General features: G+C 46.7%; 1 protein-coding gene across 6 annotated transcripts in view; it reads right to left on the bottom strand.

Annotated features, from left to right (window-relative positions):
• Positions 1 to 26,873, bottom strand: part of meis1b (Meis homeobox 1 b) — a 187,659-nt gene that overhangs the window by 139,790 nt on the left and 20,996 nt on the right. For all 6 annotated transcript variants that reach the window (XM_071394554.1, XM_071394551.1, XM_071394552.1 and 3 more), the window contains exon 7: positions 8,289 to 8,400. In XM_071394554.1, coding sequence (XP_071250655.1) covers positions 8,289 to 8,400 — 112 coding nt within the window. The remainder of the gene's footprint in view (positions 1 to 8,288; positions 8,401 to 26,873) is intronic.

Here is a 26,873-nt window from a genome sequence, read left to right as displayed (position 1 = left end):
GAAGAGTCCCCTCAGCCAGCTGGTTCTGAGGCTCAGTTCACCAACCCAAACCAACCCCATAGAGCCTCGGGACAGCCCTCAGAAAATCTGGCCCAACCAAATCATCACAAAACAAAAAGAAAAATATATAACCTATTGGAAAGACACCACAAAAAATCAAAGTAAACTTCAATGCTATTTGGCTCTAAACAGACAGTACATGGTGGCAGACTATCTGACCACTGTGACTGATAGAAAACTGAGGAAAACATTGACTAGGTACAGACTCAGTGAGCACAGTCTGGCTATAGAGACCGGTCGTCACAGACAAACCTGGCTGCCCAGGGAGGACAGGCTGTGCTCACTCTGCTCCAGGGGAGAGGTAGAGACAGAAGTGCATTTCCTACTACACTGTGACAAATACTCAGACCTAAGAGCATATTTCTTTCCCAAAATTATAATTCAATACAAAGAATTTGAAACTATAAAAGATGAAGAAAAATTCGAATATTTATTGGGTGAAAAGCCAAAATGTGCAGTTTTGGCAGCCAAATATGTGTCCTCCTGCCACAGCCTGAGGGACAGCCAGTGAAAAATGCAAAGTAATGTTGATAATATTTCCCATTTAGCTTAGTTTTGTTTTGTCTTTCGTACCAGGTCATGTGTCTTCTCAGTCATGTTGACACTGGTCTACTACTGTTGCTTTAATGTATTGTTGTTCTGATTAATATTGTTGTTGTAGCTGTTATTAATGGTAATCCCATGTCCACTACTACTATTATTATTGCTGTTAATCCCACCATTTATTTATATATAAATATATATATATTTTGTGTATATATATACATATATATTTTATTTAAATTTTTCGATATGTATACTTTGACAATGTAAGTAATAATAACTTGCCATGTCAATAAAGTCAATTGAATTGAATTGAATTGAATTGAATTGAGAGAGAGAGAGAGAGAGAGAGAGAGAGAGAGAGAGAGAGAGAGACAGAGAGAGAGAGAGAGAGAGAGAGACAGAAGGGATAGCAGTGTTTATTAGCTGTGCAGGCAGGCGGAGGGGAGGCAGTGAGGGGAGACTGAGAGACTGGCTGTGTTATATTAGGGGTGAAAGCAAGTGGAAGAGCAGCGCCCATATAGAAAGGTCAGTGAGGAAGCAATCTGAGACAGACAGCGAGAGAGACAAGGAGAGAGTGGGAGAGGGAGATCGAAGCAAGGAAGAGAGGTGGGGAAGGAGAGAGAGGTGGGGGAGATGGGGAGAGGTGGAAGAGAGAGAGAGAGATGGGGGAGAGGAGGAGAAAGGTGAGAAAGGAGGGCAAGAACAATATGGGAGAGAGATAGGAGAAACACAGAGAGGTGGGAGAAAGAGAGAGACAAGAGAGGAAGGGAAGAGTAAAACTGTTACGTAGTAGAGTGAGAAAGAAATGGGGAGGAGAGACAGAGGAGGAGAGAGAGGGACTGGGAGAGAGAGAAAGAGGAGGGGAGAGAGGGACCGGGAGAGAGAGCAAGAGGAGGGGAGAGAGGGACCGGGAGAGAGAGGGAAAGAGGAGGAGAGAGAGGGACCGGGAGAGAGAGAAAGGGGCAGGCAGGAGAGATTGTTAGAAAAAGAGAGAGAGAGAAAGAGGCAGGCAGGAGAGGGAGAGAGATTGTTAGAAAAAGAGAGAGAGAGACTGGGTGGGTGGAAGACAAGAAAGGAAGGGAGCAGGGGGAGGAGAAATGAGAGGATGAAAGCAAGAGAGAGAGAAAGGTAAGGAAAGAAAACATATATCTGAGAGTCACAGAGTGAGTGGGAGCACGCAGGGTGTTTTTCACAGAAAATATCATAATCAACTTATTGGGATTATAAAGTCAGAATTGACCAAGTCCGTTATTACATGACAGTATCAGCCATTAACCTGCCACAACTACCGCCGGCATTTACATCTGTGTAGCATCCACAATGAATAGATACTGTACATACACACATACCCTCTCTATCTCACACACATAAACACACACACACACAAACTATTTTTATCTCACTCCCATTTTATCCTCTAATGAACTCCAACAAAACAAGCAAAATCCTACAAGGGGGAAAGAGGGCAAAGAGAGAGAGAGAGAGAGAGAGAGAGAGAGAGAGAGAGAGAGAGAGAGAGAGAGAGAGAGAGAGAGAGAGATTTTTATTATTTCTATATTCTATATTATTATCTGTCATTGTTTTAATTGTATTACAATGTATATTGTATACATTGTTGCTTTGGCAATATTGACACAATGTTTTTCATGCCAATAAAGCAGCTTGAATTTGAATTTGAATTTGAGAGAGAGAGAGAGAGAGAGAGAGAGAGAGAGAGAGAGAGAGAGAGAGAGAGAGAGAAGAGGAGGAGTGCCCAATATTAAGATCCGGTCCTATAATTGGAAGTATGTGAAAAATGAAGTGTCAGTTTGGTCAATAAAGGTCAAGGGTCAGAGGAGCTGGAGCACAGAATGTGCTCATTAGAGCCACCAATCAGATCGCGCTTGGCCGCCCAGACCATTAGTCATCACAGAAAGAGAAGAGGGTAGTCACACACCACGCTCTCTCTCTCTCTTTATCCATTCCTACTCTCTCTCTTTATCCATTCCTACTCTCTCTCTTTATCCATTCCTTCTCTCTCTCTCTCTCTTTATCCATTCTCTCTCTCTCTCTCTCTCTCTCTCTCTCTCTCTCTCTCTCTCTCTCTCTCTCTCTCTCTCTCTCTCTCTCTCTCTCTCTCTCTCTCTCTCTCTCTCTCTCTCTCTCTCTCTCTCTCTTTTTCTCTCTCTCTCTCTCTCTCTCTCTCTCTCTCTCTCTCTCTCTCTCTCTCTCTCTCCATTCCTACTCTCTCTTTCAATCTCTCCCCCCTGTCTTTCTCTCTCTCTCTTGCTCTCACGACATCATCCATCTGTCTCTATCTCTTCCTCATCTTCATCCATCTCTCTCTATCTCTTCCTCATCTTCATCCATCTCTCTCTATCTCTTCCTCATCTTCCTTCTCATCGTTCTTACACTCCTCCCCTTCTTTTTCACCTCTTCATCATCCTCTCTCTTCCTATACTTCTCCCTCCTCTCCCTCTTCTCCCTCTTCTCCCTCTTCTCCCTCTTCTCCCTCTTCTCCCTCCTCTCCCTCTTCTCCCTCTTCTCCCTCCTCTCCCTCCTCTCCCTCTCTCTCAACCATAGAAAGAGGGGACATAAAATGAGCTCTATTTCTCTCTCTCCTGCTACTATAGACTGCTGCTCAGCGGTGTGGAAGGTAACATGCTCCTTCTCTCTGTTCCATCACCCAGCTCTACTCTACCTCTCTCTGTTCCATCACCCAGGTCTACTCTACCTCTGTCTGTTCCATCACCCAGCTCTACTCTACCTCTGTCTGTTCCATCACCCAGTTCTACTCTACCTTTCTCTGTTCCATCACCCAGCTCTACTCTACCTCTCTCTGTTCCATCACCCAGCTCTACTCTACCTCTCTCTGTTCCATCACCCAGCTCTACTCTACCTCTCTCTGTTCCATCACCCAGCTCTACTCTACCTCTGTCTGTTCCATCACCCAGCTCTACTCTACCTCTGTCTGTTCCATCACCCAGTTCTACTCTACCTTTCTCTGTTCCATCACCCAGCTCTACTCTACCTCTCTCTGTTCCATCACCCAGCTCTACTCTACCTCTCTCTGTTCCATCACCCAGCTCTACTCTACCTCTCTCTGTTCCATCACCCAGCTCTACTCTACCTCTCTCTGTTCCATCACCCAGTTCTACTCTACCTCTCTCTGTTCCATCACCCAGTTCTACTCTACCTCTCTCTGTTCCATCACCCAGTTCTACTCTACCTCTCTCTGTTCCATCACCCAGCTCTACTCTACCTCTCTCTGTCCCATCACCCAGCTCTACTCTACCTCTCTCTGTTCCATCACCCAGCTCTACTCTACCTCTCTCTGTTCCATCACCCAGCTCTACTCTACCTCTCTCTGTTCCATCACCCAGCTCTACTCTACCTCTCTCTGTTCCATCACCCAGCTCTACTCTACCTCTCTCTGTTCCATCACCCAGCTCTACTCTACCTCTCTCTGTTCCATCACCCTGCTCTACTCTACCTCTCTCTGTTCCATCACCCAGTTCTACTCTACCTCTCTCTGTTCCATCACCCAGTTCTACTCTACCTCTCTCGGTTCCATCACCCAGCTCTACTCTACCTCTCTCTGTTCCATCACCCAGCTCTACTCTACCTCTCTCTGTTCCATCACCCAGCTCTACTCTACCTCTCTCTGTTCCATCACCCAGCTCTACTCTACCTCTCTCTGTTCCATCACCCAGTTCTACTCTACCTCTCTCTGTTCCATCACCCAGTTCTACTCTACCTCTCTCTGTTCCATCACCCAGCTCTACTCTACCTCTCTCTGTTCCCATCACCCAGCTCTACTCTACCTCTCTCTGTTCCATCACCCAGCTCTACTCTACCTCTCTCTGTTCCCATCACCCAGCTCTACTCTACCTCTCTCTGTTCCCATCACCCAGCTCTACTCTACCTCTCTCTGTTCCATCACCCAGCTCTACTCTACCTCTCTCTGTTCCATCACCCAGCTCTACTCTACCTCTCTCTGTTCCCAACACCCAGCTCTACTCTACCTCTCTCTGTTCCATCACCCAGCTCTACTCTACCTCTCTCTGTTCCATCACCCAGCTCTACTCTACCTCTCTCTGTTCCATCACCCAGTTCTACTCTACCTCTCTCTGTTCCATCACCCAGCCTGCTCTCCCCTGCCTCTCTCTGTTCCATCACCCAGCCTGCCCTCCCCTGCCTCTCTCTGCCTGCTGGGCACTGGCTCTGCAAACAACCCTCACACACACACGCAAGCATGCACAACCGCACACACACACACTCTGCCTGCCTCGACATCATAGTCCTCAATAATACATGAAGTTGCTTTTTTGCGGAAACCTTCTCCTCTCTCTCTCCCCCTCACCCCACCAGACCTCCTCCTCTCTCTCTCCCCCCTCACCCCACCAGACCTCCTCCTCTCTCTCTCCCCCCTCACCCCACCAGACCTCCTCCTCTCTCTCTCCCCCCTCACCCCACCAGACCTCCTCTCTCTCTCTCTCTCCCCCTCACCCCACCAGACCTCCTCTCTCTCTCTCTCCCCCTCACCCCACCAGACCTCCTCCTCTCTCTCTCTCTCTCTCCCCCTCACCCCACCAGACCTCCTCCTCTCTCTCTCCCCCATCACCCCACCAGACCTCCTCCTCTCTCTCTCTCCCCCCTCACCCCACCAGACCTCCTCCTCTCTCTCTCTCTCTCCCCCCTCACCCCACCAGACCTCCTCCTATCTCTCTCCCCCTCACCCCACCAGACCTCCTCCTCTCTCTCTCTCTCTCCCCCTCACCCCACCAGACCTCCTCCTCTCTCTCTCTCTCTCTCTCCCCCCTCACCCCACCAGACCTCCTCCTCTCTCTCTCCCCCCTCACCCCACCAGACCTCCTCCTCTCTCTCTCCCCCCTCACCCCACCAGATCTCCTCCTCTCTCTCTCTCCCCCCTCACCCCACCAGACCTCCTCCTCTCTCTCTCCCCCCCTCGCCCCACCAGACCTCCTCTCTCTCTCTCTCTCCCCCCTCACCCCACCAGACCTCCTCCTCTCTCTCTCCCCCTCACCCCACCAGACCTCCTCCTCTCTCTCTCCCCCCTCACTCCACCAGACCTCCTCCTCTCTCTCTCCCCCCTCACCCCACCAGACCTCCTCCTCTCTCTCTCCCCCCTCACCCCACCAGACCTCCTCCTCTCTCTCTCCCCCCTCACCCCACCAGACCTCCTCTCTCTCTCTCTCTCCCCCTCACCCCACCAGACCTCCTCTCTCTCTCTCTCCCCCTCACCCCACCAGACCTCCTCCTCTCTCTCTCCCCCCTCACCCCACCAGACCTCCTCCTCTCTCTCTCTCCCCCCTCACCCCACCAGACCTCCTCCTCTCTCTCTCTCTCTCCCCCCTCACCCCACCAGACCTCCTCCTCTCTCTCTCTCTCCCCCTCACCCCACCAGACCTCCTCCTCTCTCTCTCTCCCCCACTCACCCCACCAGACCTCCTCCTCTCTCTCTCTCTCTCTCCCCCCTCACCCCACCAGACCTCCTCCTCTCTCTCTCCCCCCTCACCCCACCAGACCTCCTCCTCTCTCTCTCCCCCCTCACCCCACCAGATCTCCTCCTCTCTCTCTCTCCCCCCTCACCCCACCAGACCTCCTCCTCTCTCTCTCCCCCCCTCGCCCCACCAGACCTCCTCTCTCTCTCTCTCTCCCCCTCACCCCACCAGACCTCCTCCTCTCTCTCTCCCCCTCACCCCACCAGACCTCCTCCTCTCTCTCTCCCCCCTCACTCCACCAGACCTCCTCCTCTCTCTCTCCCCCCTCACCCCACCAGACCTCCTCCTCTCTCTCTCCCCCCTCACCCCCCCAGACCTCCTCCTCTCTCTCTCTCTCCCCCCTCACCCCACCAGTCCTCCTCTCTCTCTCTCTCCCCCCTCACCCCACCAGACCTCCTCCTCTCTCTCTCTCCCCCCTCACCCCACCAGACCTCCTCCTCTCTCTCTCTCACCCCTCACCCCACCAGACCTCCTCCTCTCTCTCTCTCCCCCTCACCCCACCAGACCTCCTCCTCTCTCTCTCTCCCCCCTCACCCCACCAGACCTCCTCCTCTCTCTCTCTCCCCCCTCACCCCACCAGACCTCCTCTCTCTCTCTCCCCCTCACCCCACCAGACCTCCTCCTCTCTCTCTCCCCCCTCACCCCACCAGACCTCCTCCTCTCTCTCTCCCCCCTCACCCCACCAGACCTCCTCCTCTCTCTCTCTCTCTCGCCCCTCACCCCACCAGACCTCCTCCTCTCTCTCTCCCCCCTCACCCCACCAGACCTCCTCCTCTCTCTCTCCCCCCTCACCCCACCAGACCTCCTCCTCTCTCTCTCTCCCCCCTCACCCCACCAGACCTCCTCCTCTCTCTCTCTCCCCCTCACCCCACCAGACCTCCTCTCTCTCTCTCCCCCTCACCCCACCAGACCTCCTCCTCTCTCTCTCCCCCCTCACCCCACCAGACCTCCTCCTCTCTCTCTCCCCCCTCACCCCACCAGACCTCCTCCTCTCTCTCTCTCTCTCGCCCCTCACCCCACCAGACCTCCTCCTCTCTCTCTCCCCCCTCACCCCACCAGACCTCCTCCTCTCTCTCTCCCCCCTCACCCCACCAGACCTCCTCCTCTCTCTCTCTCCCCCCTCACCCCACCAGACCTCCTCCTCTCTCTCTCTCCCCCTCACCCCACCAGACCTCCTCCTCTCTCTCTCTCTCTCTCTCTCACCCCTCACCCCACCAGACCCAGACCTCCTCTCTCTCTCTCTCTCTCCCTCACCCCACCAGACCTCCTCTCTCTCTCTCTCTCTCCCTCACCCCACCAGACCCAGACCTCCTCTCTCTCTCTCTCTCTCTCTCCCTCACCCCACCAGTCCTCCTCTCTCTCTCTCTCTCCCTCACCCCACCAGTCCTCCTCTCTCTCTCTCTCTCTCCCTCACCCCACCAGACCCAGACCTCCTCTCTCTATCTCTCTCTCTATCTCTCTCCCCTCACCCCATTATTAGTATAATTAGCATTAGCATTATTAGCATTATTAGTATGATTATCATTACTACCAGTTTTATGATCATATACATTTTTCATCTACAATATGACTCCAACTTGTTCCAACTGATGACTTGTATGTAATATATCCACATGACAGAATACTACTTGTAGGATTTTGTACTCAGACTGCGCATCCACTACTACCTATTATATGTTAGTGGTTGAGTGCTACACATTGGTGGTGGATGAGGTGAGTTTCCCCCTTTCTAGGTAAAGCTCTGCATGAATCCAACCAATCAACCAATCAACCAACCAATCAATAAATCAATCAACCAATCAATCAACCAATACATTTATTAATTAATCAATCAACCAATAAATCAATCAATTAATCAACCAATCAATCAATCAACCAATCAATGAACCAATCAACCAACCAACCAACCAATCAATCAAGTATCACTACTACTTCAGCATGTGTCCCAGTTTCGTCCATTGATGACTTGCAGGTAAACCATTCATATTACATAATATTACCCATAGTGCACTGTGTACAGACTGCACATACACTGTCCATTCCACATGCTATTAATAAAGCTAACAAAATGGAGCTATTTAGCCGTCACTGTGGGGTTTGTGGAAATCTGCAAAAGAGCGTCCCGTGTGTCTTACCCTGTTCTCTGCTGTTGTCCCCGCTGTGTGACGTGTGTCTTACCCTGTTCGCTGCTGTTGTCCCCGCTGTGTGAAGTGTGTCCCCCGCTGGACGGACCAGGTGTGCCACCGGAGCGCGTGGATGCCGTGTCATCGTGCTCTCTGTTCCAGGAAGTCTGTGAGAAGAGAGGAGGAGAGTACAGTCAGTCTACAAGGTAGTCTAGAAGTCTGTGAGAAGAGAAGAGTACAGTCAGTCTACAAGGTAGTCTAGAAGTCTGTGAGAAGAGAAGAGTACAGTCAGTCTACAAGGTAGTCTAGAAGTCTCTATGTCTATAGGACACTCTACTACTGTACACACAGTCTACATGACTGTCTACAGGACAGTCTATTAGCCAGTCTACATGACTGTCTACAGGATAGTATACATGCCAGTCTACATGACTGTCTACAGGATAGTATACATGCCAGTCTACATGACTGTCTACAGGACAGTCTATATGCCAGTCGACAGGACAGTCCATATGCCAGTCTACAGGACAGTCCATATGCCATTCGACAGGACAGTCTACAGGACAGTCTACAGGGCATACACACTATTTTAGTTTGCCCATTATATGCCATCACTGCCTACATGTTGCTGAAACCAGTCAGACTTCAAAATACAAGACAGCTACAACCCGAGAACCAAGCCAGAGCCTACAAGTGATGTCATCCTAGCACACCAGACCCCCAGAGAGAACGAGAGAGGAAGAGAGAGAGACAGCGAGAGACAGAGAGAGAGAGAGAGAAAGAGAGAGAGAGACAGCGAGAGAGAGAGAGAGGGGGAGAGAGAAAGAAAGAAAGAAAGAAAGAGAGAGAGAGAGAGAGAGAGAGAGAGAGAGAGAGAGAGAGAGAGAGAGAGAGAGAGAGAGAGAGAGACAGCAAGAGAGAAAGAGAGAGAGAGACAGCGAGAGAGAAAGAGAGAGAGAGAAGAAACAAATATGAAGTAGCATATTACCACAGAGAGAAATGTAATAGTCCAACTATGCAACAGATGAGGAAAAGAAAGTAAACCTCTTAGTCACTAGCTGACAATTCATTTCTGTGATAAAACAACCTCTGTTCACCTCGTACTACTCTGCCTTCCAAACCAGAGTGAACTAACTGAGAGATGACGAGAGACAGAGAGTGTGTGTGTGTGTGTGTGTGTGTGTGTGTGTGTGTGTGTGTGTGTGTGTGTGTCTGTGTCTGTGTCTGTGTCTGTGTCTGTGTCTGTATCTGTGTCTGTGTTTGTATCTGTGTCTGTATCTGTGTTTGTATCTGTGTTTGTATCTGTGTTTGTATCTGTGTTTGTATCTGTGTCTGTGTTTGTATCTGTGTCTGTATCTGTGTTTGTATCTGTGTTTGTATCTGTGTTTGTATCTGTGTTTGTATCTGTGTCTGTGTCTGTATCTGTGTTTATATCTGTGTTTGTATCTGTGTTTGTATCTGTGTCTGTGTTTGTATCTGTGTCTGTGTTTGTATCTGTGTCTGTATCTGTGTTTGTATCTGTGTTTGTATCTGTGTCTGTGTTTGTATCTGTGTTTGTATCTGTGTTTGTATCTGTGTTTGTATCTGTGTCTGTATCTGTGTTTGTATCTGTGTTTGTATCTGTGTTTGTATCTGTGTTTGTATCTGTGTCTGTGTTTGTATCTGTGTTTGTATCTGTGTTTGTATCTGTGTTTGTATCTGTGTTTGTATCTGTATCTGTGTTTGTATCTGTGTTTGTATCTGTGTCTGTGTTTGTATCTGTGTGTCAGCTGTGTCCTGCTGGACAGTCGGAAACAAGGAGGAGACAGGAGGATAAAGGTACTCGGAACAGGCCTCACACACAGAAACCGTCCCCATGGCGAGAAGACCCAGTGTACAATAGAACCCAAAACAGATGTCACCTCTTATCTCCCTGTGCCTCCGAAAAGCAACATTAGCCCTACACACACACACACACACACACACACACACACACACACACACACACACACACACACACACACACACACACACACACACACACACACACACACACACACACACACACACACACACACACACACACACAAACACACACACCACACACACACACACACACACACACACACACACAGAGAGGAAAAAGGAACCGTAGTGTGTAATCAGACGGTGTGTGTTGTTTACAAGCGAGCGTAGCTACACACATCTGTGTATCTCTGTCTGTGGAATGTTTGTCTGAACTTCTCCTTTGGTGGATGAAATCCAGATGTTGATAATGTAGATATTTCATTCTAGATGTTGTTACTGTAGAATTTAATTATAGATGTTGTTACTGTAGAATTTAATTATAGATGTTGTTACTGTAGATATTTAATTCTAGATGTTGTTACTGTAGAATTTAATTATAGATGTTGTTACTGTAGATATTTAATTCTAGATGTGTTTACTGTATATGTTTAAATCTATATGTTGTTACTGTAGAAATTCAAATCTAGAAGTTGTTACTGTATATATTTAAATATAGATGTTGTTACTGTAGATATTTAAAATCTAGATGTTGGTACTGTAGATATTTAAATATAGATGTTGGTACTGTAGATATTTAATTCCAGATGTTGGTACTGTAGATATTCAAAATATAGATGTTGTTACTGTAGATATTTAATTATAGATGTTGGTACTGTAGATAGTTAAATCTAGATGTTGGTACTGTAGATATTTAAATCTAGATGTTGGTAATGTATATATTTAATTCTAGATGTTGTTACTGTATATATTTAATTCTAGATGTTATTTCATTCTAGATGTTGATACTGTAGATATTTCATTCTAGATGTTGATACTGTAGATATTTAATTCTAGATGTTGATACTGTAGATATTTAATTCTAGATGTTGTTACTGTATATATTTAATTCTAGATGTTATTTCATTCTAGATGTTGATACTGTAGATATTTAATTATAGATGTTGTTACCGTAGATATTTAATTATAGATGTAGTTACTGTAGATATTTAATTATAGATGTAGTTACTGTATATATTTAAATCTAGAAGTTGTTACTGTATATATTTAATTCTAGATGTTGGTACTGTAGATATTTAAATCTAGAAGTTGTTACTGTAGATATTCAAAATATAGATGTTGTTACTGTAGATATTCAAAATATAGAGGTTGTTACTGTAGATATTTAATTCTAGATGTTGGCACTGTAGATATTTACATCTAGAAGTTGTTACTGTAGATATTTAATTCTAGATGTTGATACTGTAGAATTTAATTATAGATGTTGTTACCGTAGATATTTAATTCTAGATGTAGTTACTGTAGATATTTAATTCTAGATGTGTTTACTGTATATGTTTAAATCTATATGTTGTTACTGTAGAAATTCAAATCTAGAGGTTGTTACTGTAGATATTTAAATCTAGAAGTTGTTACTGTATATATTTAAAATCTAGATGTTGTTACTGTAGATATTTTATTCCAGATGTTGGTACTGTAGATATTTAAATCTAGATGTTGGTAATGTATATATTTAATTCTAGATGTTGTTACTGTAGATATTTAATTCTAGATGTTGGTAATGTATATATTTAAATCTAGATGTTGTTACTGTAGATATTTTATTCCAGATGTTGGTACTGTAGATATTTAAATCTAGATGTTGGTAATGTATATATTTAATTCTAGATGTTGTTACTGTAGATATTTAATTCTAGATGTTGGTAATGTATATATTTAAATCTAGATGTTGTTACTGTAGATATTTAATTCCAGATGTTGATACCGTAGATATTTAATTTTAGATGTTGCTAGTATAGACAATTAGCTCATTAAGATGTTAAATTAGAGGCAGCAGAGCTATTCAATGGAGTAAAAAAAAGACAGTAAAATAAACAACTATTTTCAATTGGGATATATTTCTATATGTTACCATACAGAGAGAAAAGTATGAAGCAAGTGAGGGATTACAGAATAATATTTAAATAAATATGCATTACTGCCAAACACAGGACTGCAACAGAGTGCAGACGGAATACTGTTAAGGAACAGAATCCTACAGTTAAGTCAGCAAATGATCATTAGACGGGTTCTATTATGGAACCTTCTATGTTCTCAGGACTGAATTCACAGATCGTTTTATTCTTTCTCCTGGTCTCTCCACCTCTGTCTTTCTCCTGGTCTCCCCACCTCTCTGTCTTTCTCCTGGTCTCTCCACCTCTCTGTCTTTCTCCTGGTCTCTCCACCTCTGTCTTTCTCCTGGTCTCCCCACCTCTCTGTCTTTCTCCTGGTCTCTCCAACTCTCTGTCTTTCTCCTGGTCTCCCCAAGTCTCTGTCTTTCTCCTGGTCTCTCCACCTCTCTGTCTTTCTCCTGGTCTCTCCACCTCTCTGTCTTTCTCCTGGTCTCTCCACCTCTCTGTCTTTCTCCTGGTCTCTCCACCTCTATGTCTTTCTCCTGGTCTCTCCACCTCTCTGTCTTTCTCCTGGTCTCTCCACTCTCTGTCTTTCTCCTGGTCTCTCCACCTCTCTGTCTTTCTCCTGGTCTCTACACCTCTCTGTCTTTCTCCTGGTCTCTCCACCTCTATCTCTTTCTCCTGGTCTCTCCACCTCTCTGTCTTTCTCCTGGTCTCTCCACTCTCTGTCTTTCTCCTGGTCTTTCCACCTCTCTGTCTTTCTCCTGGTCTCCCCACCTCTCTGTCTTTCTCCTGGTCTCCCCACCTCTCTGTCTTTCTCCTGGTCTCTCCACCTCTGTCTTTCTCCTGGTTTCTCCACCTCTCTGTCTTTGTCCTGGTCTCTCCAACTCTCCGTCTTTCTCCTGGTCTCTCCAACTCTCTGTCTTTCTCCTGGTTTCTCCACCTCTCTGTCTTTCTCCTGGTCTCTCCAACTCTCTGTCTTTCTCCTGGTCTCTCCAACTCTCTGTCTTTCTCCTGGTCTCTCCAACTCTCTGTCTTTCTCCTGGTCTCTCCACCTCTCTGTCTTTCTCCTGGTCTCTCCAACTCTCTGTCTTTCTCCTGGTCTCTCCACCTCTGTCTTTCTCCTGGTTTCTCCACCTCTCTGTCTTTCTCCTGGTCTCTCCAACTCTCTGTCTTTCTCCTGGTTTCTCCACCTCTCTGTCTTTCTCCTGGTCTCTCCAACTCTCTGTCTTTCTCCTGGTCTCTCCAACTCTCTATCTTTCTCCTGGTCTCTCCAACTCTCTGTCTTTCTCCTGGTCTCCCCACCTCTGTCTTTCTCCTGGTCTCTCCACCTCTCTGTCTTTCTCCTGGTCTCCCCACCTCTCTGTCTTTCTCCTGGTCTCCCCAACTCTCTGTCTTTCTCCTGGTCTCCCCACCTCTCTGTCTTTCTCCTGGTCTCCCCACCTCTCTGTCCTTCTCCTGGTCTCTCCACCTGTCTTTCTCCTGGTCTCCCCACCTCTCTGTCTTTCTCCTGGTCTCTCCACCTCTGTCTTTCTCCTGGTTTCTCCACCTCTCTGTCTTTGTCCTGGTCTCTCCAACTCTCTGTCTTTCTCCTGGTCTCTCCAACTCTCTGTCTTTCTCCTGGTTTCTCCACCTCTCTGTCTTTCTCCTGGTCTCTCCAACTCTCTGTCTTTCTCCTGGTCTCTCCAACTCTCTGTCTTTCTCCTGGTCTCTCCACCTCTCTGTCTTTCTCCTGGTCTCTCCAACTCTCTGTCTTTCTCCTGGTCTCTCCACCTCTGTCTTTCTCCTGGTTTCTCCACCTCTCTGTCTTTCTCCTGGTCTCTCCAACTCTCTGTCTTTCTCCTGGTTTCTCCACCTCTCTGTGTTTCTCCTGGTCTCTCCAACTCTCTGTCTTTCTCCTGGTCTCTCCAACTCTCTGTCTTTCTCCTGGTCTCTCCAACTCTCTATCTTTCTCCTGGTCTCTCCAACTCTCTATCTTTCTCCTGGTCTCTCCAACTCTCTGTCTTTCTCCTGATCTCCCCACCTCTGTCTTTCTCCTGGTCTCTCCACCTCTCTGTCTTTCTCCTGGTCTCTCCACCTCTCTGTCTTTCTCCTGGTCTCTCCACCTCTCTGTCTTTCTCCTGGTCTCCCCACCTCTCTGTCTTTCTCCTGGTCTCCCCACCTCTCTGTCTTTCTCCTGGTCTCCCCACCTCTCTGTCTTTCTCCTGGTCTCCCCACCTCTCTGTCCTTCTCCTGGTCTCTCCACCTGTCTTTCTCCTGGTCTCCCCACCTCTCTGTCTTTCTCCTGGTATGTCCACCTCTCTGTCTTTCTCCTGGTCTCCCCACCTCTCTGTCTTTCTCCTGGTCTCTCCACCTCTCTGTCTTTCTCCTGGTCTCTCCACCTCTGTCTTTCTCCTGGTTTCTCCACCTCTCTGTCTTTGTCCTGGTCTCTTCACCTCTCTGTCTTTCTCCTGGTCTCTCCAACTCTCTGTCTTTCTCCTGGTTTCTCCACCTCTCTGTCTTTCTCCTGGTCTCTCCAACTCTCTGTCTTTCTCCTGGTCTCTCCAACTCTCTGTCTTTCTCCTGGTCTCTCCACCTCTCTGTCTTTCTCCTGGTCTCTCCAACTCTCTGTCTTTCTCCTGGTCTCTCCACCTCTGTCTTTCTCCTGGTTTCTCCACCTCTCTGTCTTTCTCCTGGTCTCTCCAACTCTCTGTCTTTCTCCTGGTTTCTCCACCTCTCTGTGTTTCTCCTGGTCTCTCCAACTCTCTGTCTTTCTCCTGGTCTCTCCAACTCTCTGTCTTTCTCCTGGTCTCTCCAACTCTCTATCTTTCTCCTGGTCTCTCCAACTCTCTATCTTTCTCCTGGTCTCTCCAACTCTCTGTCTTTCTCCTGATCTCCCCACCTCTGTCTTTCTCCTGGTCTCTCCACCTCTCTGTCTTTCTCCTGGTCTCTCCACCTCTCTGTCTTTCTCCTGGTCTCTCCACCTCTCTGTCTTTCTCCTGGTCTCCCCACCTCTCTGTCTTTCTCCTGGTCTCCCCACCTCTCTGTCTTTCTCCTGGTCTCCCCACCTCTCTGTCTTTCTCCTGGTCTCCCCACCTCTCTGTCCTTCTCCTGGTCTCTCCACCTGTCTTTCTCCTGGTCTCCCCACCTCTCTGTCTTTCTCCTGGTATGTCCACCTCTCTGTCTTTCTCCTGGTCTCCCCACCTCTCTGTCTTTCTCCTGGTCTCTCCACCTCTCTGTCTTTCTCCTGGTCTCCCCACCTCTCTGTCTTTCTCCTGGTCTCTCCACCTCTCTGTCTTTCTCCTGGTCTCTTCACCTCTCTGTCTTTCTCCTGGTCTCTCCACCTCTCTGTCTTTCTCCTGGTCTCTCCACCTCTCTGTCTTTCTCCTGGTCTCCCATGCCAGCCATTGTAAATATACTACCTCGAAAAATAGAGAGAAACAAGAGAGAGAGAGTAGAGAGAGAGAGAGAGAGAGAGAGAGAGAACTAGAGAGAGAGAGAGAGTAGTATATGATCCCACATCCCAGAGTGCTGTGTGAGACAGAAGAGAGAGCGTTCGTAATCTGAAACACATGCTCGGATTGCAAACGGTTAAAACCCAGCAAACCATAGCATTCACCAGCTCTCTCTCTTGCTCTCACTCTACTCTCCCCCTCTCACCCCTCTCTCTCTCTCGCTCTACTCTCCCCCTACCTACCTATCCCTCTCCCTCTCTCTCTCCCTCTCTCTCACTCTCCCTCTCTCTCACTCTCCCCCTCTCTCACACCCTCTCTCTCCCTACCTACCTATCCCTCTCCCTCTCTCTCGCTCTCTCTCTCCATCTCTCTCTCACTCTCTCCCTCTTTCTCGCTCTACTCTCCCCCTCGCTCACCCTCCCTCTCTTTCTCCCTACCTAACTATCCCCCTCTCTCTCTCCCTACCTCTCTCTCTCTCCCTCTCCCTCCCTCTCTGTCTCTCCCTTCCTCTCCCTCTCTATGACATACTGCTGGTGCTTTATAAAATAGAGAGAACACTTGTTTATTCAGAACTCAGCAGAGGATAAATGAACACTACAGCACCCCAGGGACTCAGAATGCCAAGCACCAAAACATAACTCAACATAACTAAAACCATGTTGTGTTTTTTCACCAACAAATCCCACTTGAAAATATAATTACAACAGGGGTGGATATGGCAAACTATTGCATGAATTATTATTGAACAAAAGAGAGAGAGCAGGTTGCCTTGTGGGAGATGGGAGGTAGGAGGTTGAAGCACGGCCCCCTAGGAAAGGGTGCAGGTCTAGACTGGGCCTGGTGGCATCTCCACGGGGACGGCCCCCTAGGAAAGGGTGCGGGGTCTAGACTGGGCCTGGTGGCATCTCCACGGGGACGGCCCCCTAGGAAAGGGTGAGGGTCTAGACTGGGCCTGGTGGCATCTCCACGGGGACGGCCCCCTAGGAAAGGGTGCGGGGTCTAGACTGGGCCTGGTGGCATCTCCACGGGGACGGCCCCCTAGGAAAGGGTGCAGGTCTAGACTGGGCCTGGTGGCATCTCCACGGGGACGGCCCCCTAGGAAAGGGTGCGGGGTCTAGACTGGGCCTGGTGGCATCTCCACGGGGACGGCCCCCTAGGAAAGGGTGAGGGTCTAGACTGGGCCTGGTGGCATCTCCACGGGGACGGCCCCCTAGGAAAGGGTGCGGGTCTAGACTGGGCCTGGTGGCATCTCCACGGGGACGGCCCCCTAGGAAAGGGTGCGGGGTCTAGACTGGGCCTGGTGGCATCTCCACGGGGACGGCCCCCTAGGAAAGGGTGCGGGGTCTAGACTGGGCCTGGTGGCATCTCCACGGGGACGGCCCCCTAGGAAAGGGTGCGGGTCTAGACTGGGCCTGGTGGCATCTCCACGGGGACGGCCCCCTAGGAAAGGGTGCGGGGTCTAGACTGGGCCTGGTGGCATCTCCACGGGGACGGCCCCCTAGGAAAGGGTGCGGGTCTAGACTGGGCCTGGTGGCATCTCCACGGGGACCATGGTGGAGGCTATTTATAACAAAACACTGGGCCGACTAGCCTGGTCTAGAACAGAACAGAACAGAACAGAACAGAACAGAACAGCACACACACACACACACACACACACACACACACACACACACACACACACACACACACACACACACACACACACACACCAATAACGCTGGGATGACAAGCCTGGGCTTAAACAGCACAGTGAGGCTCACTACTGATATCACAACACACAACTAATACACAACGTTCGGATCGCAGCCAAAACACACACAATTACACACAAACACACACAGTTACACGCCGTTATCCAACAAACAAATAACGCACACATTGCCAAAACCATTGATCTCACACACACAGACACACACAGACACACACAGTGATCACACTCACACTCAGTTATCCCACAAACACATTCCCTGCCAAACAGCAACCCCCCCCCATTATAAGACAACTCAAACACAGGAGGGGCCAGGTCTCAACAGAAAATACAACGTCAATAACTAAGTGCATAAACTGAGGGACAGACAGTAATAAAAACCGGATGGTGAGCAGCAGTGATGGAAAAAAATACCAATTGTCATATTTGAGTAAAAGTAAAAAGTAAATGATATACATCAAATTCCTGACGTTAGCTCTTTCCACTCGTACCACAAGCTATACAGTCTGAAAACAGTAGGTTTGGACACTGATAAGCACCTACAGTTGAAGTCGGAAGTTTACATACACCTTAGCCAAATACATTTCAACTCCGTTTTTCACAATTCCTGACATTTAATCCTAGTAAAAAATCCCTGTCTTAGGTCAGTTAGGATCACCACTTTATTTTAAGAATGTGAAATGTCAGAATAATAGTAGAGATAATTATTTATTTCAGCTTTTATTTTTTTTCATCACATTCCCAGTGGGTCAGAAGTTTTCATACACTCAATTAGTATTTAGTAGCATTGCCTTTAAATTGTTTAACTTTGGTCAAACGTTTCAGGTAGCCTTTCACAACCTTCACCCAAGTTTTGGCCTATTGCTCCTGACAGAGCTGGTGTAACTGAGTCAGGTTTGTAGGCCTCTTTGCTCGCACACACTTTTTCAGTTCTGTCCATATCTTTTCTATAGGATTGAGGTCAGGGCTTTGTGATGGCCACTCCAATACCTTGACTTTGTTGTCCTTAAGCCATTTTGCCACAACTTTGGAAGTATGCTTGGGGTCAATGTCCATTTGGAAGACCCATTTGCGACCAAGCTTTAACTTCCTGACTGATGTCTTGAGATGTTGCCTCAATATATCCACATAATTTTCCTTCCTCATGACGCCATTTATTTTGTGAAGTGCACCAGTCTCTCCTGTAGCAAAGCACCCCCACAGCATGATGCTGCCACCCCCGTTCTTCACGGTTGTGATGGTGTTCTTTGGCTTGCAAGCATCCCCCTTTTCCCTCCAAGCATAACGATGGTCATTATGGCCAAACAGTTCTATTTTTGTTTCATCAGACCAGAGGACATTTCTCTAAAAAGTACGATCTTTGTCCCCGTGTGCAGTTGCAAACCGTAGTCTGGCTTTTTTATGGCGGTTTTGGAGCAGTGGCTTCTTCCTTGCTGGGCGGCCTTTCAGTTTATGTCGATATAGGACTTGTTTTACTGTGGATATAGATACTTTTGTACCGTTTCCTCCAGCATCTTCACAAGGTCCTTTGCTGTTGTTCTGGGATTGATTTGCACTGATTTGCACTTTTTGCACCAAAGTACGTTCATCTCTAGGATGAACTGCTTCCTGAGCAGTATGACGGCTGTGTGGTCCCATGGTGTTTATACTACTATTTGTACAGATGAATGTGGTACCTTCAGGCGTTTGGAAATTGCTCCCAAGGATGAACCAGACTTGTGGAGGTCTACAAAAAGAAATTCTGAGGTCTTGGCTGATTTCTTTTGATTTTCCCATGATGTCAAGAAAAGAGGCACTCAGTTTGAAGGTAGACCTTCAAATACATCCACGGGTACACTTCCAATTGACACAAATGATGTCAATTAGCCTATCAGAAGCTTCTAAAGCCATGACATAATTTTCTGGAATTTTCCAAGCTGTATAAAGGCATAGTTTACATAGTGTATGTAAACTTCTGACCCACTGTAATTGTGATACAATGAATTATAAGTGAAATAATCTGTCTGTAAACAATCGTTTAAAATTGACTTGTGTCATACACAAAGTAGATGTCTTAACCGACTTGCCAAAACTATAGTTTGTTAACAAGACATTTGTGGAATGGTTGAAAAACAAGTTTTAATGACTCCAACCTAAGTGTATGTAAACTTCCGACTTCAACTGTAAATTGGAACGCAGTGGCTGTACAGTAACATGCTATACATGACATCAGAGCTCAAAGTCTCCGCTTCACAGCTCTGTATTGGTTTTGACTGACAGCGGTTCTGAACTTGAACACCGCGCGTGACAACAATTTTGCCCCCCCCATATTTTTCACGCTAATTGTGCAACTTTTGCCATTTTTTTGGGGTGTTGACACTCCAACACGTAGACATCCTTCACAAACAGCCAGGGACACTCCAACACTTAGACATCCTTCAGAAACAGCCAGAGACACTCCAACACGTAGACATCCTTCACAAACAGCCAGGGACACTCCAACACTTAGACATCCTTCACAAACAGCCAGGGACACTCCAACACGTAGACATCCTTCAGAAACAGCCAGAGACACTCCAACACGTAGACATCCTTCACAAACAGCCAGGGACACTCCAACACTTAGACATCCTTCACAAACAGCCAGGGACACTCCAACACGTAGACATCCTTCACAAACAGCCAGGGACACTCCAACACGTAGACATCCTTCACAAACAGCCAGAGACACTCCAACACTTAGACATCCTTCACAAACAGCCAGGGACACTCCAACACGTAGACATCCTTCACAAACAGCCAGGGACACTCCAACACGTAGACATCCTTCACAAACAGCCAGGGACACTCCAACACTTAGACATCCTTCACAAACAGCCAGGGACACTCCAACACTTAGACATCCTTCACAAACAGCCAGGGACACTCCAACACATAGACATCCTTCACAAACAGCCTTACACACTCCAACACTTAGACATCCTTCACAAACAGCCAGGGACACTCCAACACGTAGACATCCTTCACAAACAGCCAGGGACACTCCAACACTTAGACATCCTTCACAAACAGCCAGGGACACTCAAACACTTAGACATCCTTCACAAACAGTCAGGGACACACTCCAACACTTAGACATCCTTCACAAACAGCCAGGGACACTCCAACACTTAGACATCCTTCACAAACAGCCAGGGACACTCCAACACTTAGACATCCTTCACAAACAGCCAGGGACACTCCAACACTTAGACATCCTTCACAAACAGCCAGGGACACTCCAACACGTAGACATCCTTCACAAACAGCCAGGGACACTCCAACACTTAGACATCCTTCACAAACAGCCAGGGACACTCCAACACTTAGACATCCTTCACAAACAGCCAGGGACACTCCAACACGTAGACATCCTTCACAAACAGCCAGGGACACTCCAACACTTAGACATCCTTCACAAACAGCCAGGGACACTCCAACACTTAGACATCCTTCACAAACACAGTGTTTGTGTTTAGTGAGGCCGACCAGATCAGAGGCAGAAGGGATGACAACACGTTATATTAATAGGTGTGTGAATTGGACCATATTGCTGTCCTGCCTGAGCATTCAAAATGTAACGAGTACTTTTGGTTGTCAGGGTAAACATATGGGATAGCACTTTAAAGTATTTTTACTTAAGTACTTTACACCACCACATAAACAATGGAAAGAGAGAGAAAAAGAGAGACAGACAGAGAGAAAGACAGAGAAAGAGAGAGACAGAGAGAGAGAGAGAGAGAGATACAGAGAGAGAGAGAGAGAGAGATACAGAGAGAGAGAGAGAGAGAGAGAGAGAGAGAGAGAGAGAGAGAGAGAGAGAGAGAGAGAGAGAGAGAGAGAGAGAGACAGACAGACAGAGAGTTATTTAGATATTCAGTGGGTCAGAGAGTTAGTTATCACTTTTGCCTTATGGCAAGGTGCTCCATCATGCTGGAAAAGGCATTGTTCGTCACCTAACTGTTCCTGGATGGTTGGGAGAAGTTGCTCTTGGAGGATGTGTTGGTACCATTCTTTATTCATGGCTGTGTTCTTAGGCAAAATTGTGAGTGAGCCCACTCCCTTGGCTGAGAAGCAACCCCACACATGAATGGTCTCAGGATGCTTTACTGTTGGCATGACACAGGACTGATGGTAGTGCTCACCTTGCTTTCTCCAGACAAGCTTTTTTCTGGATGCCCCAAACAATCAGAAAGGGGATTCATCAGAGAAAATGACTTTACCCCAGTCCTCAGCAGTCCAATCCCTGTACCTTTTGCAGAATATCAGTCTGTCCTTGATGTTTTTCCTGGAGAGAAGTGGCTTCTTTGCTGCCCTTCTTGACACCAGGCCATCCTCCAAAAGTCTTTGCCTCACTGTGCGTGCAGATGGACTCACACCTGCCTGCTACCATTCCTGAGCAAGCTCTGTACTGGTGGTGCCCCGATCCCGCAGCTGAATCAACTTTAGGAGACGGTCCTGGCGCTTGCTGGACTTTCTTGGGCACCCTGAAGCCTTCTTCACAACAATTGAACCGCTCTCCTTGAAGTTCTTGATGATCCGATAAATGGTTGATTTAGGTGCAATCTTACTGGCAGCAATATCCTTGCCTGTGAAGCCCTTTTTGTGCAAAGCAATGATGACGGCACGTATTTCCTTGCAGGTAACCATGGTTGACAGAGGAAGAACAATGATTCCAAGCACCACCCTCCTTTTGAAGCTTCCAGTCTGTTATTCGAACTCAATCAGCATGACAGAGTGATCTCCAGCCTTGTCCTCGTCAACACTCACACCTGTGTATTCGAGAGAATCACTGACATGATGTCAGCTGGTCCTTTTGTGGCAGGGCTGAAATGCAGTGGAAATGTTTTTGGGGGATTCAGTTCATTGGCATGGCAAAGAGGGACTTTGTAATTAATTGCCATTCATCTGATCACTCTTCATAACATTCTGGAGTATATGCAAATTGCCATCATACAAACTGAGGCAGCAGACTGTTTGAAAATTCCTATTTGTGTCATTCTCAAAACTTTTGGCCAAGACTGTAGATTAATTCAATGCTTAATTGTTGACTAAATTCAATTTTCCGCATTCTATTCTGCGTGGCTTTAGCTAAAGTTCTAAATCTTCCACGGTGTCGCCGCTGTGTGCCCAGCCAAGGGAGGGAGAACTCTGTGGTGTCTCTGCTGTGTGCCCAGCCTAGGGAGGGAGAACTCTGTGGTGTCGCCGCTGTGTATCCAGCCTAGGGAGGGAGAACTCTGTGGTGTCGCTGCTGTGTGCCCAGCCTAGGGAGGGAGAACTCTGTGGTGTCGCTGCTGTGTGCCCAGCCTAGGGAGGGAGAACTCTGTGGTGTCGCTGCTGTGTGCCCAGCCTAGGGAGGGAGAACTCTGTGGTGTCTCTGCTGTGTGCCCAGCCTAGGGAGGGAGAACTCTGTGGTGTCGCTGCTGTGTGCCCAGCCTAGGGAGGGAGAACTCTGTGGTGTCGCTGCTGTGTGCCCAGCCTAGGGAGGGAGAACTCTGTGGTGTCGCTGCTGTGTGCCCAGCCTAGGGAGGGAGAACTCTGTGGTGTCGCTGCTGTGTGCCCAGCCTAGGGAGGGAGAACTCTGTGGTGTCGCTGCTGTGTGCCCAGCCTAGGGAGGGAGAACTCTGTGGTGTCGCTGCTGTGTGCCCAGCCTAGGGAGGGAGAACTCTGTGGTGTCGCTGCTGTGTGCCCAGCCTAGGGAGGGAGAACTCTGTGGTGTCGCTGCTGTGTGCCCAGCCTAGGGAGGGAGAACTCTGTGGTGTCGCTGCTGTGTGCCCAGCCTAGGGAGGGAGAACTCTGTGGTGTCGCTGCTGTGTGCCCAGCCTAGGGAGGGAGAACTCTGTGGTGTCTCTGCTGTGTGCCCAGCCTAGGGAGGGAGAACTCTGTGGTGTCGCTGCTGTGTGCCCAGCCTAGGGAGGGAGAACTCTGTGGTGTCTCTGCTGTGTGCCCAGCCTAGGGAGGGAGAACTCTGTGGTGTCGCTGCTGTGTGCCCAGCCTAGGGAGGGAGAACTCTGTGGTGTCGCTGCTGTGTGCCCAGCCTAGGGAGGGAGAACTCTGTGGTGTCTCTGCTGTGTGCCCAGCCTAGGGAGGGAGAACTCTGTGGTGTCTCTGCTGTGTGCCCAGCCTAGGGAGGGAGAACTGTTTGGGATCTATACATACCTTTCGTCATTTAAAAAAATTCTCCACCGCCATGACTTAATTGGCCATGAAAAGATTTTCCCTGCTTTGGCTGTGATCTGTAAGGCATTCCAATTCAACACATGTTCATTGTGCCAGGTCTCAGACTCAGGGAGAGCTTGCCTTTCTCACAGAGAGAGACCGCCAGCATTGGTCTCAGACTCAGGGAGAGCTTGCCTTTCTCACAGAGAGAGACCGCCAGCATTGGTCTCAGACTCAGGGAGAGCTGGCCTTTCTCACAGAGAGAGACCGCCAGCATTGGTCTCAGACTCAGGGAGAGCTTGCCTTTCTCACAGAGAGAGACCGCCAGCATTGGTCTCAGACTCAGGGAGAGCTTGCCTTTCTCACAGAGAGAGACCGCCAGCATTGGTCTCAGACTCAGGGAGAGCTGGCCTTTCTCACAGAGAGAGACCGCCAGCATTGGTCTCAGACTCAGGGAGAGCTTGCCTTTCTCACAGAGAGAGACCGCCAGCATTGGTCTTAGACTCAGGGAGAGCTTGCCTTTCTCACAGAGAGAGACCGCCAGCATGCCTCTTATTAAACAAGCGCTCATGCAAGAAATCTTGGGGTTACCAAATAATTTACAATAATAAAGAAAATGGTGGAGGCCTGGATGTCCTGTTTTGCCCCTTTCCCATGATGATGTGGATATTTACATTCACACCACGCATGTTACTGTCTGAGATGACCATGTGAATAACACACACACAAATAACTAAATAACTCTCTGACACACTGAATAACTAAATAACTCTCTGACCTACTGAATAACTAAATAACTCTCTGACCTACTGAATAACTAAATAACTCTCTGACACACTGAATAACTAAATAACTCTCTGACCCACTGAATAACTAAATAACTCTCTGACCTACTGAATAACTAAATAACTCTCTGACACACTGAATATCTAAATAACTCTCTGACCTACTGAATAACTAAATAACTCTCTGACCTACTGAATAACTAAATAACTCTCTGACCTATTGAATAACTAATTAACTCTCTGACCCACTGATTAACTAAATAACTCTCTGACCTACTGAATAACTCTCTGACCCACTGAATAACTAAATAACTCTCTGACCTACTGAATAACTAAATAACTCTCTGACCCACTGAATAACTAAATAACTCTCTGACCCACTGAATAACTAATTAACTCTCTGACCTACTGAATAACTAAATAACTCTCTGACCTACTGCATAACTAAATAACTCTCTGACCTACTGAATAACTAAATAACTCTCTGACCTACTGAATAACTCTCTGACCCACTGAATAACTAAATAACTCTCTGACCTACTGAATAACTAAATACCTCTCTGACCTACTGAATAACTAAATAACTCTCTGACCCACTGATTAACTAAATAACTCTCTGACCCACTGAATAACTAAATAACTCTCTGACCCACTGAATAACTAAATAACTCTCTGACCCACTGAATAACTAAATAACTCTCTGACCTACTGAATAACTAAATAACTCTCTGACCCACTGAATAACTAAATAACTCTCTGACCCACTGAATAACTAAATAACTCTCTGACACACTGAATAACTAAATAACTCTCTGACCTACTGAATAACTAAATAACTCTCTGACCTACTGAATAACTAAATAACTCTCTGACCCACTGAATAACTAAAGAACTATCTGACCCACTGAATAACTAAATAACTCTCTGACACACTGGATAACTAAATAACTCTCTGACCCACTGAATAACTAAATAACTCTCTGACCTACTGAATAACTAAATAACTCTCTGACCTACTGAATAACTAAATAACTATCTGACCCACTGAATAACTAAATAACTCTCTGACCCACTGAATAACTAAATAACTCTCTGACCTACTGAATAACTAAATAACTCTCTGACCTACTGCATAACTAAATAACTCTCTGACCCACTGAATAACTAAATAACTCTCTGACCTACTGCATAACTAAATAACTCTCTGACCTACTGCATAACTAAATAACTCTCTGACCTACTGAATAACTAAATAACTATCTGACCCACTGAATAACTAAATAACTCTCTGACACACTGGATAACTAAAGAACTCTCTGACCCACTGAATAACTAAATAACTCTCTGACCTACTGAATAACTAAATAACTCTCTGACCTACTGCATAACTAAATAACTCTCTGACCCACTGAATAACTAAATAACTCTCTGACCTACTGAATAACTAAATAACTCTCTGACCTACTGCATAACTAAATAACTCTCTGACCTACTGAATAACTAAATAACTATCTGACCCACTGAATAACTAAATAACTCTCTGACACACTGAATAACTAAATAACTCTCTGACCCACTCAATAACTAAATAACTCTCTGACCCACTGAATAACTAAATAACTCTCTGACCTACTGCATAACTAAATAACTCTCTGACCCACTGAATAACTAAATAACTCTCTGACCTACTGAATAACTAAATAACTCTCTGACCTACTGCATAACTAAATAACTCTCTGACCTACTGAATAACTAAATAACTATCTGACCCACTGAATAACTAAATAACTCTCTGACCTACTGAATAACTAAATAACTCTCTGACACACTGAATAACTAAATAACTCTCTGTCACACAAATAACTAAATAACTCTCTGACACACAAATATTTAAATAACACTCTGACCAACTGAATAACTAAATAACTATCTGACCCACTGAATAACTAAATAACTCTCTGACCCACTGAATAACTAAATAACTCTCTGACCTACTGAATAACTAAATAACTCTCTGACCTACTGAATAACTAAATAACTCTCTGACACACTGAATAACTAAATAACTCTCTGACACACTGAATAACTAAATAACTATCTGACACACAAATATCTAAATAACTCTCTGACACACTGAATAACTAAATAACTCTCTGACCCACTGAATATCTAAATAACTCTCTGACACACTGAATAACTAAATAACTCTCTGACACACTGAATATCTAAATAACTCTCTGACCTACTGAATAACTAAATAACTCTCTGACCCACTGAATAACTAAATAAGTCTCTGACACACTGAATAACTAAATAACTCTGACACACTGAATAACTAAATAACTCTCTGACCTACTGAATAACTAAATAACTCTCTGACCCACTGAATAACTAAATAACTCTGACCCACTGAATATCTAAATAACTCTCTGACCCACTGAATAACTAAATAACTCTCTGACCTACTGAATAACTAAATAACTCCCTGACCTACTGAATAACTAAATAACTCTCTGACACACAGAATAACTTAATAACTCTCTGACACACTGAATAACTAAATGACTCTCTGACACACTGAATAACTAAATGACTATCTGACACACTGAATAACTAAATAACTCTCTGACCCACTGA

The sequence above is a fragment of the Salvelinus alpinus genome, chromosome 3 (genome assembly GCF_045679555.1).
Source record: "Salvelinus alpinus chromosome 3, SLU_Salpinus.1, whole genome shotgun sequence".
Lineage (NCBI taxonomy): Eukaryota > Metazoa > Chordata > Actinopteri > Salmoniformes > Salmonidae > Salvelinus > Salvelinus alpinus.
Note: the sequence above shows the minus strand (reverse complement) of the source record. Positions and strands in the feature narration are given on the sequence as shown.